Genomic DNA, 10,241 nt, shown 5'->3' on the forward strand with positions numbered 1-10,241 from the left:
TATGTACTGACTTTTCGGTTTTAAGGAAATTCTGTATATGTTTGAGTGTGCGGAATGCATCATAACATGCTATCAAAAATAAGTCATTATATTCAGGAATACACAGTTTGCTGTGGATTACTCTTTGAGGGGCACTACAAAATATGCCCATTTATTCAGCACAGCAGTTCAGACACATAAGGCATGATGTGCTTGGTGAAGCTCTCATTGCATTACAACTAAAAATGTCTTAGCAGTGAGGTTATGTAAAAGATAAACATGGAGCTCAAATCAAAGGTGGTGGAGATACTTTTCAAATGTACCACTTCATTCAACTTCACTCATGCTAAACAACTAAACAACCAAGAACAGAACAAACTGAACTTGCGCGTGTCAAATCAGCATAGAATAGTGTCCCCATAGAATACAAATATTTACTCAGCGGCGGTCAGAGTGAGTCTATGTTTATGCTATCAACTTTGCTCAAACACATGGCCTTCAGTGTCCCATAAAGAATATTGAGCAATATTGATAAAACAGTTGCACAGCCAGGAAATTACAGAGACTGTCCTGAATGTAAAGACACAAGAGTTGAATGGCAAAAATGTCTCTTGATGCAGAATCCTCTGGCATTAACATTTACAAGCACAAACATTCTTCATTTGAATTATTGTATTCATTCATTCCATCAGAATTGCTGTCGGACTGAGGCCACCGCCACTGGAAACATGAAGGAGACCGACACCTTGGACAGGCCACCTGTCGTCTCTTCCAGTACGTCACATACAGACACACGCTTCACATCCACAAACAATTCAAAAACAGTATTTATAATACAGTAAATAATACAATATTTACTGTACAATATTACAATTCACAACAAAGGCGTAAAGCCACACTTTTTTTCTCTAATATATTTTTTGTACAATAGAACCACCATCAAATCTCCAAATATTTCGATTTGTCAGTGAAGTCACACATCCTTGCAGTGCACCAATTATGACGCGAGAGAGCAGCAAAGATCAGTTAATGGGAAACTGCAAGGCGTAAACTCCGTCACATTTCTCTCTCAGCAGCAGAAGTTTTATTTTTGAATGAATGAAAATGAAAGAAAATAAATAAATAAAAAGAAATAACATTATAACACTGAGGAAAACTGAACGATAAAAGTTCTGTTTGATGAAAATGCATTTTGCATTTGACATGCGCTCGTCATTAAAAAGGGTTTGGGTCTTTATCCATAAGTACTTTTTTATCAGCTGGCAATGATAAAGTGATAAGGGGCGCTCTATTTTCTGTGCAACTCTCTCTCTCTCTCTCTCTCTCTCTCTCTCTCACACACACACACACACACACACACACACACACACACACACACACACACACACACACACACACACAACACGCACGCACACACACCGGAGCAGTGACGCATCTGGATCAGTAATTGGTGTTGGGCTGGTGCTGCTATATAAAGCGGACGCGCCCATCCCTCTTCTCCTTCTCCGGAACAGGCAACATGAGCTACGGATCTGAAGTCTTCTCCTCCTCCTCCTACAGGAGGATCTTCGGGGAATCTCCCCGCTATGCCTCCTCTCCCTCCCGCCCATCAATGGGCGCCTCGTCACGCATGTCGTACAGGTCCTCTTCGGCGTCGCGCACCGGCTCCGCGGCGCTGGGCTACAGCAGAAAGTCCGGCCGCTCTTTTGCTCCGATGCCCCTGGACACCATCGACCTGGCCCAGAGCAGCGTCGTCAACAATGAGTTCAAGATCATCCGCACCAACGAGAAGGAGCAGATGCAGGGTCTCAACGACCGCTTCGCCATGTTCATTGAGAAAGTGCGCAACTTGGAGCAGCACAACAAAGTGCTGGAGACGGAGTTGGTGGCGCTGCGGCAGCGCCAGGCCGAACCTTCCCGCCTGGCGGACCTGTACCAGCAGGAGATCCGAGAACTACGATCCCAGCTGGATGAGCTGAACGGAGAGAAGTCCCAGCTGTTGATCGAGAGGGACAATATCGAAGACGACCTGCAGAAACTCAGGGGAAAGTATGAGGAGGAGTTCCGAGCCAGGGAGGAGGCGGAGGCCGCCCTCAAGGCTTTCAAGAAGGACGTGGATGACGCCACCATGGTTCGCCTGGACCTGGAGAAGAAAGTGGAATCTCTCCTCGACGAGATCAACTTCCTCAGGAAGGTCCACGACGAGGAGGTGGCCGAACTGTCAGACATGATCCAGGCGGCTCAGGTGTCCGTGGAGATGGAGGTTTCCAAGCCGGACCTGACCTCCGCCCTCAAGGAGATTCGAGGTCAATACGAGTCCATGGCGTCAAAGAACCTCCAGTCTGCCGAGGAGTGGTACAAGACCAAGTTCGCCGATCTCTCCGAGCAGGCAACCCGTGGCAACGAAGCCATCCGAGCCAGCAGGGAGGAGGTCAACGAGTTCAGGAGGCAACTGCAGTCCAGAACCATCGAGATCGAGAGTTTGAGGGGAACCAACGAGTCTCTCGAGAAGCAGCTTAGGGAGATGGAGGAAAGGCACAGTGTGGAGATCGGAAACTACCAGGTAAATCCCGTTCTATTCTCTTTTTTATCTTCATAAGAAGCCAGCCAAATCGACGAGGGCGCAGATGGTTCTGTCCATGGTACTGAAAGTCTCTCGGGAGACTTCAACCAGGCGTCGCAGCTGACAACGCCCACAGTCCTCGCCATAGAGACACGACTGACTAAAGCCGTTGGAGATTTACCCGGAAAATATATCGAAAAACATAAACGCGGTTTGTTTTCAGTACGTTGCTTAGTTTTACAACTAAAATACAAATGAGAAAAGACGATCATTTCCCTCTGATCACTTTGTTTACGAGGCCACGGTGTTCCTCAAAGCAGCCAGCTATTTTTATAATACAAAAAGGAACTTGTGGGTGAGCTTTACATCATAAATATGATGCACAACATATTGAGCATTTTGAAATTAATTATTTAAAAATGAATTTCTGAAAATATTTGAAGCAAAAACTGAAATTATATTTAATAAAATAATCTCTGGTGCAGTAATGCTAAGATGTTTCGTCACAATGGTGCTCTATTGTGTGCCTCCTTTTTATTATAGGCTCACCTTTGTCCATGTTGGCCACGGAAGACAAAGGCGCACACACAAGCAGCGTGAATGTGTTGTGTTGTGTGTGTGTGTGTGTGTGTGCAGCCATCCACATCTGGATAAATCGCTTCTGAGAATGTCATGGAGAGTCTCCTGTCATGGGCTGCCCTGACAATCCCAGCACTGCTTCTTTCTGTCCCAGCAAGCTAAAGCAATCAATGAATAAAGAAAACGAAGTAACAATATTGGGGTTCTCCAATTTATGTCAGTAGAGAGTAAGATAATCAAATTGTGATCATAAACTGGTTTCAAAATATGGCTGATCATTGACCATAAATGGTCCTTTGATATTACCATGTACTAGCCCTGAGCTTTTGAGTCTCCCCACATTTTGCATTCCTGGTTGGCCATGAGTTGCAAACTAAGCATTTTATGAGTGAGCCAAACAGCCACCCAGCCAGACTTCGGACTGTGGGAGGAAACCTGAGTGTGTGGCAGACACAGACCAACAAACTAATACGCTGAAAAATAAAAATAAAAATAAAAATAAAAATAAAAATGTTCTCATGTCTGTTTCTTCAGGAGAGCATGGGGGATTTGGAGAACGATCTGAGGGCCACCAAGAGTGAGATGGCCCGTCACCTGAGGGAGTACCAGGACCTGCTGAATGTGAAGATGGCACTGGATATTGAGATTGCAGCATACAGGTGAGACTTCCTTCCATCCGTGCACATCAGGGTGCCGTCTACATTATTATTGGACAGTTTTAAAGCTCTTATCTCCATATAGGAAGCTGCTGGAAGGCGAGGAGACCCGCATCGGAACAGGGATGACCTACACCAGCCCAGCCATCAGCAGTGGCCCGAGCTACAACTACCAGACCCGTGTCTACACCAGCTCTGGCAAGAGCTCCAAAAAGGAAGGCAAGGATGAAGACCAGCAGGCGAGCAAGGTCACGGCCAAGGTCTCGCAACGTGAAGTGTACGAGGAGACCATCGTCACCACCAAGAAGGTGGAGAAGCAGCCGGAAGGCAATGAGAATCAGAAAAACTAGAATCCTATTTAAAACCCTGCTCCTGACCAGCCAGAATCTCTCTAGTCTCTTACGTTTAAAAAAACAAATCTCAGCCATTACTATACTCACATTGTGGATTTAAAAATCATTGTAGCGTTTGAAAGTTCAAGTGGTCGTGAGTGTCGTAGAACAAGAGTAATAGGTTTGACCTTACCTGCTTGGTTCCTTGGTTAGATACTACTTTGGTAAATCCTTCCACCTCTTGATACCTATACTCTCCAGACTAGGATGTGTACCGGTCTGAGATGGTTCCTTTTGACGCCCACAAGTGACTAAAGTAAAGGACGTGGCGCTGGGGTCACCAACATTAAAAAAATGAACAGAAGAACATCTTATGTTGAAGAAGAATAGTGCGACAACGAGGAGACCGCTGTCAGTCAAAAACCAAAATGGGAGTAAGAAATGAAATTATGGGTCAAAGTAGTAAGATGCTGTGTTGTTGGTGACCTTCGCTCCTGAGGTTTGTTGACACGTTTATTTAGTCCCCCTCCTCAGATAAACATTAAAGGAAAAGCATTAAAGAACAAACATAGGTGCCAATGTATGTTTTGCCCAAAGGTTCTCAGCTCATGTTCTAACACTGCGTTCGGGAAGTCAGTAAACCTGACAATAACGTTTGTGAACCATAATCTGTTCTGCCTTCATGAACGTACATTAAGTATGACGTTAACATTTTAAAGGCTAATTTCAGTACTTGATGCAGGGCAACTGCCAAAAAACCAACACAGCCAAAAAAAAAAGTTTTAGAACGTTGGGGTTTAAAAGCAGTCTTTGAACGCAGGTTAGAATATGAAGCCGAGGACTGAGGGTGAGGTTTCAATGTAAAAACTGGAGGTTGATTTGCTGCCATACAAATGGCGCCTATGGAAACATTCACTTCACCAGTGTCCTCTTTCTTCACCGTCACACATCTGAGCACTTACGTAGCACCTGTTCCTGAGCCCTGTCAGGGGTTTACCTGGTCTCACTTTGGTCTAGCTGCTTCTATATAACAAGCTGTGAGTTTCAATCCATGCATTCCAGCGTGTGTTACCGTATGCACTTGAAGACAAGAATTCACTTCGACTGTCAAAGCTCGGATCATGAAGGTTTCAGAGATAAAGCACACACGGAGCACACAACTGCGGGCAGGATACATCACTGTTCAACAAGTCTTACTGGACTCCATAATAACCTTTATTAAGCAGCACTTTTGGATTTATTGGATTTTGCACAACAGGTGTGACATTTTTACAGTGCAAGATAAGGAATAAATTGAGGAAAAGCTAAACAAGCATTACACACGTTGAGTCGAGGCCAATTTTTGGCTATGTTCTTTGAAATGTTGAATTTAAATGTCACACTCACATGAATTTCTAAAACACCATTGCTCATCTGGGAAACTATGACTGTGATGCAGCTTTCATGTGGAGTGTTTTCAAGCACAACAGCACTCAACCCAGAGAATTTTGTTCACCAACCTGCGGTCACTTGCCTGCCAAACCAGAGCAACCTCTCTTGCTAACTGTGGCCATGACTGGATGGAAATACTGTTATCGTTTGAACTCACCTCCAGAAATCACATGTTTATACAGATCCTCACTGCACCAGTGTGCACTGCTGACCAACTGTTTGACTCTCCTGCTGCTCATCTTGATCATCCATCCACTGCTCAACGGTACCACAAAAAAGGAGGTTGTGTCTGACTTTTGCATACTAGGCTGTTGTGGAATTACATGAGGCTTGATGCGTGCTGCTTCAGTGTGTGTGTGTGTGCGTGTGTGTGTGTGTGAGTGGTCTTACGCACAACTGTCACAACTAGACTTTAGGATGGGCAACGGTGGTGACAAATATCTCAATCACAATACGGGACGCTCTCATGTCCTCCACTGTATGCCAAAGGAGTTTTCATCCATCAATTCACGACTGCAACACTGCCAGACTTTAGCACCAAAGCATTCAACTCTAGCCGTAGAACAAAACCTGTAGGATGCAAACTGCCTTAAAACACCAGCTGCATTAACTTGGCCATGTGTGTGACGTGTGTGATTCTATTCAGTGAAGTGTTTTAGCATCTCTTTAGGAGAGTTTCGTAGAGCAGCCATTTTGAAAAAGATGTTTTGCGATTGATTGTAGATGCTATGCCACTATGTTATGACTGCATATGTATTGCTGTTTGACACCATATCAATAAAGACTTTAACAAAGACATCATGCTGTCGCTGCCTGTGCTTCACGTTGGCACTGATCTGTGAGAGTAAAGTACGGTATTGGAATGAAGACGGCGAGGTCAATGGCTCAAGCTGGACACAAACTCACTGAAGCTGTCTGTAAAAAAAGTACTAATGTTAAGTCAGCTGCTATTTTTTAAAATACATAAAATCCTAAAAATAATCTTGGCGGCACACAATTTTGAATTTATAAAACCTGATAGCTCTGGCGAAAACAAAACCTCAATTCGACAAAACAGACGGGTATTTTGAAACTTTGAAAAAAATAGCTTTCATCATGTATATGTTTCTCTATGAGTCACACTGCATTAGCTATATACAGTATATCACTGTATATCCCTGCAAGGGGCGCTCTTAGAACTCATTGTATGCTGATGACTGACCTCCGCAATGAGAGGCCGAGGTGAGACAGCGATATCTGCCATGTCAAACAAACAATCCCATTTGTTGTAGTAGTAGAGTAGTAGATGGAATAATATGTGATGATCAAGCAGAGCTTATGTATAAAGCCACTGTCAACTCTTCCAATGTGCTGACAGTCAAGTGACATGCTGTAAACACTGTCTTTGTAAAACTCACCAGACGATAGATAGATAGATAGATAGATAGATAGATAGATAGATTGTTTTTTTGTTTCTGCCACAGATCCAATTATTGATCTTTTTTTCTGCTTTTCAGTCCTAGACCTCCACAGGCCTGGACCTTGACACCCAAAGCCCAAGGGGTCATAAGTGATTAGCTCATCTCTACAGCCCACTGTAAAACGGGCCAGCCATGATGTGGTGTGGAGGTTCTTCAAAGATTTATAACCCCGCAGTGCTGCGCCACCAGAAGATCCCTCCAGTGCCTCCATAAAAGCCATGTTATGAAACAGCCCCTCCTCTACAGCGTCGAACTTGAAGAGTAATTTAACTTTCTATTTTAATCCTCGGCCAAACTGCCCTGTCATCCCAGGCTGCGTGTAAAAGAATTAGGAGTAACTAGTGGGATTAAAGATGTAGATGGCCATGCGGGCCAAAATGCTACAAGATATCAACAAACAAACAAAATATCATTGTTTGTAATAGCGATGAGGAAAGTTGAAGTTGAGTGTTAAGCACTTAGGCGAGGCATAAAATGAAATACATTCATATGTTTCGTCACCATGCAACTGAGTTGAGAACTGATTCAATCCTGAGAAAGCTGCACGCAATTATCAAGTCACACGAGTGCAACATGTTTCAGTGGGAGCGCTGCATCACAGCCTGGGTAAACCTCTCTCTCATTTGCAACCCTGTCAAGATGGAGGAGGCTGTGTGCAGCCAGAGGAATGTTTGATGTTCTGTCTGTTGATAATAACGACCCGCATGGTGCCGTGCTGCAGCTGAAAATGAGACTCCAGAGCCGCAGATCTATATTTTACCTGTGTGGCAGCCTGCGCAGGTCAAAGCCATTTCTCTTCGCTGAACTGGCCTGACAACATCGGTGCACAGGAACACACGCAGAGGTGGGTCGCAGTGTTTCTAGCTGAACAATAACAACAGGACGACCCATCCAAACAAGAAAAGAAGTATTATACTGCACTTTAAAGTTATCTGCAATAGCAAACAGTTATTGACAGAAGCAATTCACATACATTTTCTTCATTAAGTCATGAAGTAACTTTGGTGGTTGGATAATTGATGCATTTTTGTTGTTTTTTTTAATACTTGTTTGAACCCATTTTCTTGTGTGTAAACTGTGTCAGTGCTTCTGATGATTTTATATTTACATTTTTTACATTTGCCTTAATAAATGGCACTTGAGAAATAGTTTTAAAATATTTTTCCTGCTACGTTAGACATTTATATCCACAAAAAGATACAGGTTGTGATTGAATACATCCAGAAAAAATATGGGTGTCACTTGATGATGTCACGCTAGGCATGGTCGGATTTACTTGACTCTCGTGGTGTAACAGTGTAGTTAATGCATTGAGCTGAGCTCCACAGACTGTAGTAGACCTATAGTAGACCTGTAGTAGCCTCTCCCTGGAGTACCCATGATAAATTGTTCAGCAATTCTCATTTTACAAGCAGTCAGAAAGTATTGTTCTTCTTCTGATCAGAGGGGAGAAGATCTTGAGCATCTTCTCTACTGTCACACTTGTCTCCATGTGTCCAGTCTGGCCTCCATAACTTCCATGTCCTTCAGATATGTTTACTTCTATTTATATACTTTGTCTTCCTTTTATTCTTGCATTTTCCGTTTAGGGTTCCCACCTAAGCATACCTTGATCATCCTCCCTAGTCACACCTATTCCTCCATTGAGTTATGAAGGACTCAACTATTGAGTCCTTCATAACTCAATAGTTGTCCTCCTTTTCTTCTCCTTTTACCTCATATTTTCAGGTCTTAACAAAGCTTCTGGGGTTTCCATTGGGTGTCACCAGAAAGCACAGGGACAGAAGAAGGAGACAGCACATCCAAACCAAGTGAGGGGGGTCGTTCTCCGATGGTTTGCATACAAGGAGACAATAGATGGACATTTTGGACAAAGCTTAATGTCGGTGGATGCACCAAGTATAAGAGAAGACCAACCAATGAGGTTCAGGATTACGGACACTAAGGACAAGAAGAGGCCCAGTTTGATTAGGGAGGATGTCCAAGACAGGTTAAGATGACGGAGAGTGACTGGCTGCAGCAACTTTAAACAAGAAGAATCTCTGTCTTCTTGTGTTATTGCCACTCCCTCGTGAGGAAACTGTATCTAATTGATTTCCCAAATGGCCAGTAGCCTGCTCCCTTGGCTGTGAGGAGGCAATAAAAGGGCGCCTTTACACCTTGTCTTTTAACCTTGCTGGAAGTAAACAGTGGTAAAGAAGAGATACTGTGGACATGCTTTTCCATGATCCGACTTTTGATTGTCTAGTCTTCACAGGTCTCTGGTTACTGTCTTCCACAGTGAGCTGTTTTTCATTTGCTTTCTTGTTCACAGGTGTTACTTTTTCATTCTTGTTCAACCTACATTTTATAGAGCTTGTTATGAGATGTATGAATGAATTAGTCATGTCCATCAGGTGTCAGGTGCTTTTTAAGTCAAATGTCAAACTACAGATTATGCAAACTGGACAGACTTGTGTTCTCAAAATGAAGACTTTTAAGACACAACAACCTTTTCCGTGAATTGCCTGTGAAAACAACGGCCATTATTTACGTTTACATTTCTCTATTTCCTTTGAATCATTCAACAGAAACAGTCTGTGATCATCCACAATATTCATTCTATTTATTTATTATTATATTTATGAATTTATACCTGAGTGTTTTAGTCTCTACAATGTCATGAACCGGACGATGAGTACAGTAGTTGTGCCTTTAAGCAATGTGTTAGACTGTCAGGTGCCGTTGCCTTGGATTCCACTGCTGACATCATCTGGCAGCCCCAGGGAACAAGTGCTCTCGCAGAGAAACCATGTCACAGGATGAAACAGCATGTTGACTGCAGGTTTTCCCAAGTACAGCAGCCAGACACGTCCTTCTTCGTTTATAGTGATATCTCATGTACATTTACATCATCAATCACAAGTGTCTCACTGCTTTCTTTTTTTTTTTTTAATAACAGACCAGCGCAGCAGATGCTGCGGACGTGGCGACTCGAGGGAGATCCCTTATGAAAGATGAGAGCCAAGATGGTCCTTGACCTCCACCCGTCGCCCTCTGGGGAGGGATGGAGTACTATTGTGTCTTGTTCAACCAGGGAAAGGCCACAATTTCATTAGCATCCTTTTGAGCTAATGAGGGAAACGGTTGGCATGGAAACTATCATTTAAGATATCAGTAATGCAGAGGGATTTGATTTAGAGAGAAGGGATTTTTTAATTACCCTGAGATTTACATTTTAAACAGCATTTTACTCATCTCA

The 10,241-nt window shown here is 43.3% G+C and overlaps 1 protein-coding gene across 1 annotated transcript; it reads left to right on the forward strand.

Annotated features, from left to right (window-relative positions):
* The first annotated feature begins 1,457 nt into the window (after positions 1-1,457).
* LOC128754696 (alpha-internexin-like) lies at positions 1,458-6,338 on the forward strand. The gene is made up of 3 exons (XM_053857500.1): positions 1,458-2,542; positions 3,656-3,780; positions 3,863-6,338. The coding sequence occupies exons 1-3, from the start codon at positions 1,499-1,501 to the stop codon at positions 4,125-4,127; spliced, it is 1,434 nt and encodes a 477-aa protein (XP_053713475.1). The 5' UTR covers positions 1,458-1,498; the 3' UTR covers positions 4,128-6,338.
* Positions 6,339-10,241: the final 3,903 nt, after the last annotated feature.

Source organism: Synchiropus splendidus, chromosome 2, assembly GCF_027744825.2.
Source record: "Synchiropus splendidus isolate RoL2022-P1 chromosome 2, RoL_Sspl_1.0, whole genome shotgun sequence".
Classification (NCBI taxonomy): Eukaryota; Metazoa; Chordata; class Actinopteri; order Syngnathiformes; family Callionymidae; genus Synchiropus; species Synchiropus splendidus.

What these genes read in the sequence shown, in the direction of transcription:
- LOC128754696 (XM_053857500.1), top strand. Translation starts at nt 1,499, where the DNA reads ATGAGCTACGGATCTGAAGTCTTCTCCTCCTCCTCCTACAGGAGGATC. An exon ending in TGGAGATCGGAAACTACCAG is followed by an intron (nt 2,543 to 3,655) that starts GTAAATCCCGTT and finishes CTGTTTCTTCAG; the next exon opens with GAGAGCATGGGGGATTTGGA. An exon ending in ATTGAGATTGCAGCATACAG is followed by an intron (nt 3,781 to 3,862) that starts GTGAGACTTCCT and finishes ATCTCCATATAG; the next exon opens with GAAGCTGCTGGAAGGCGAGG.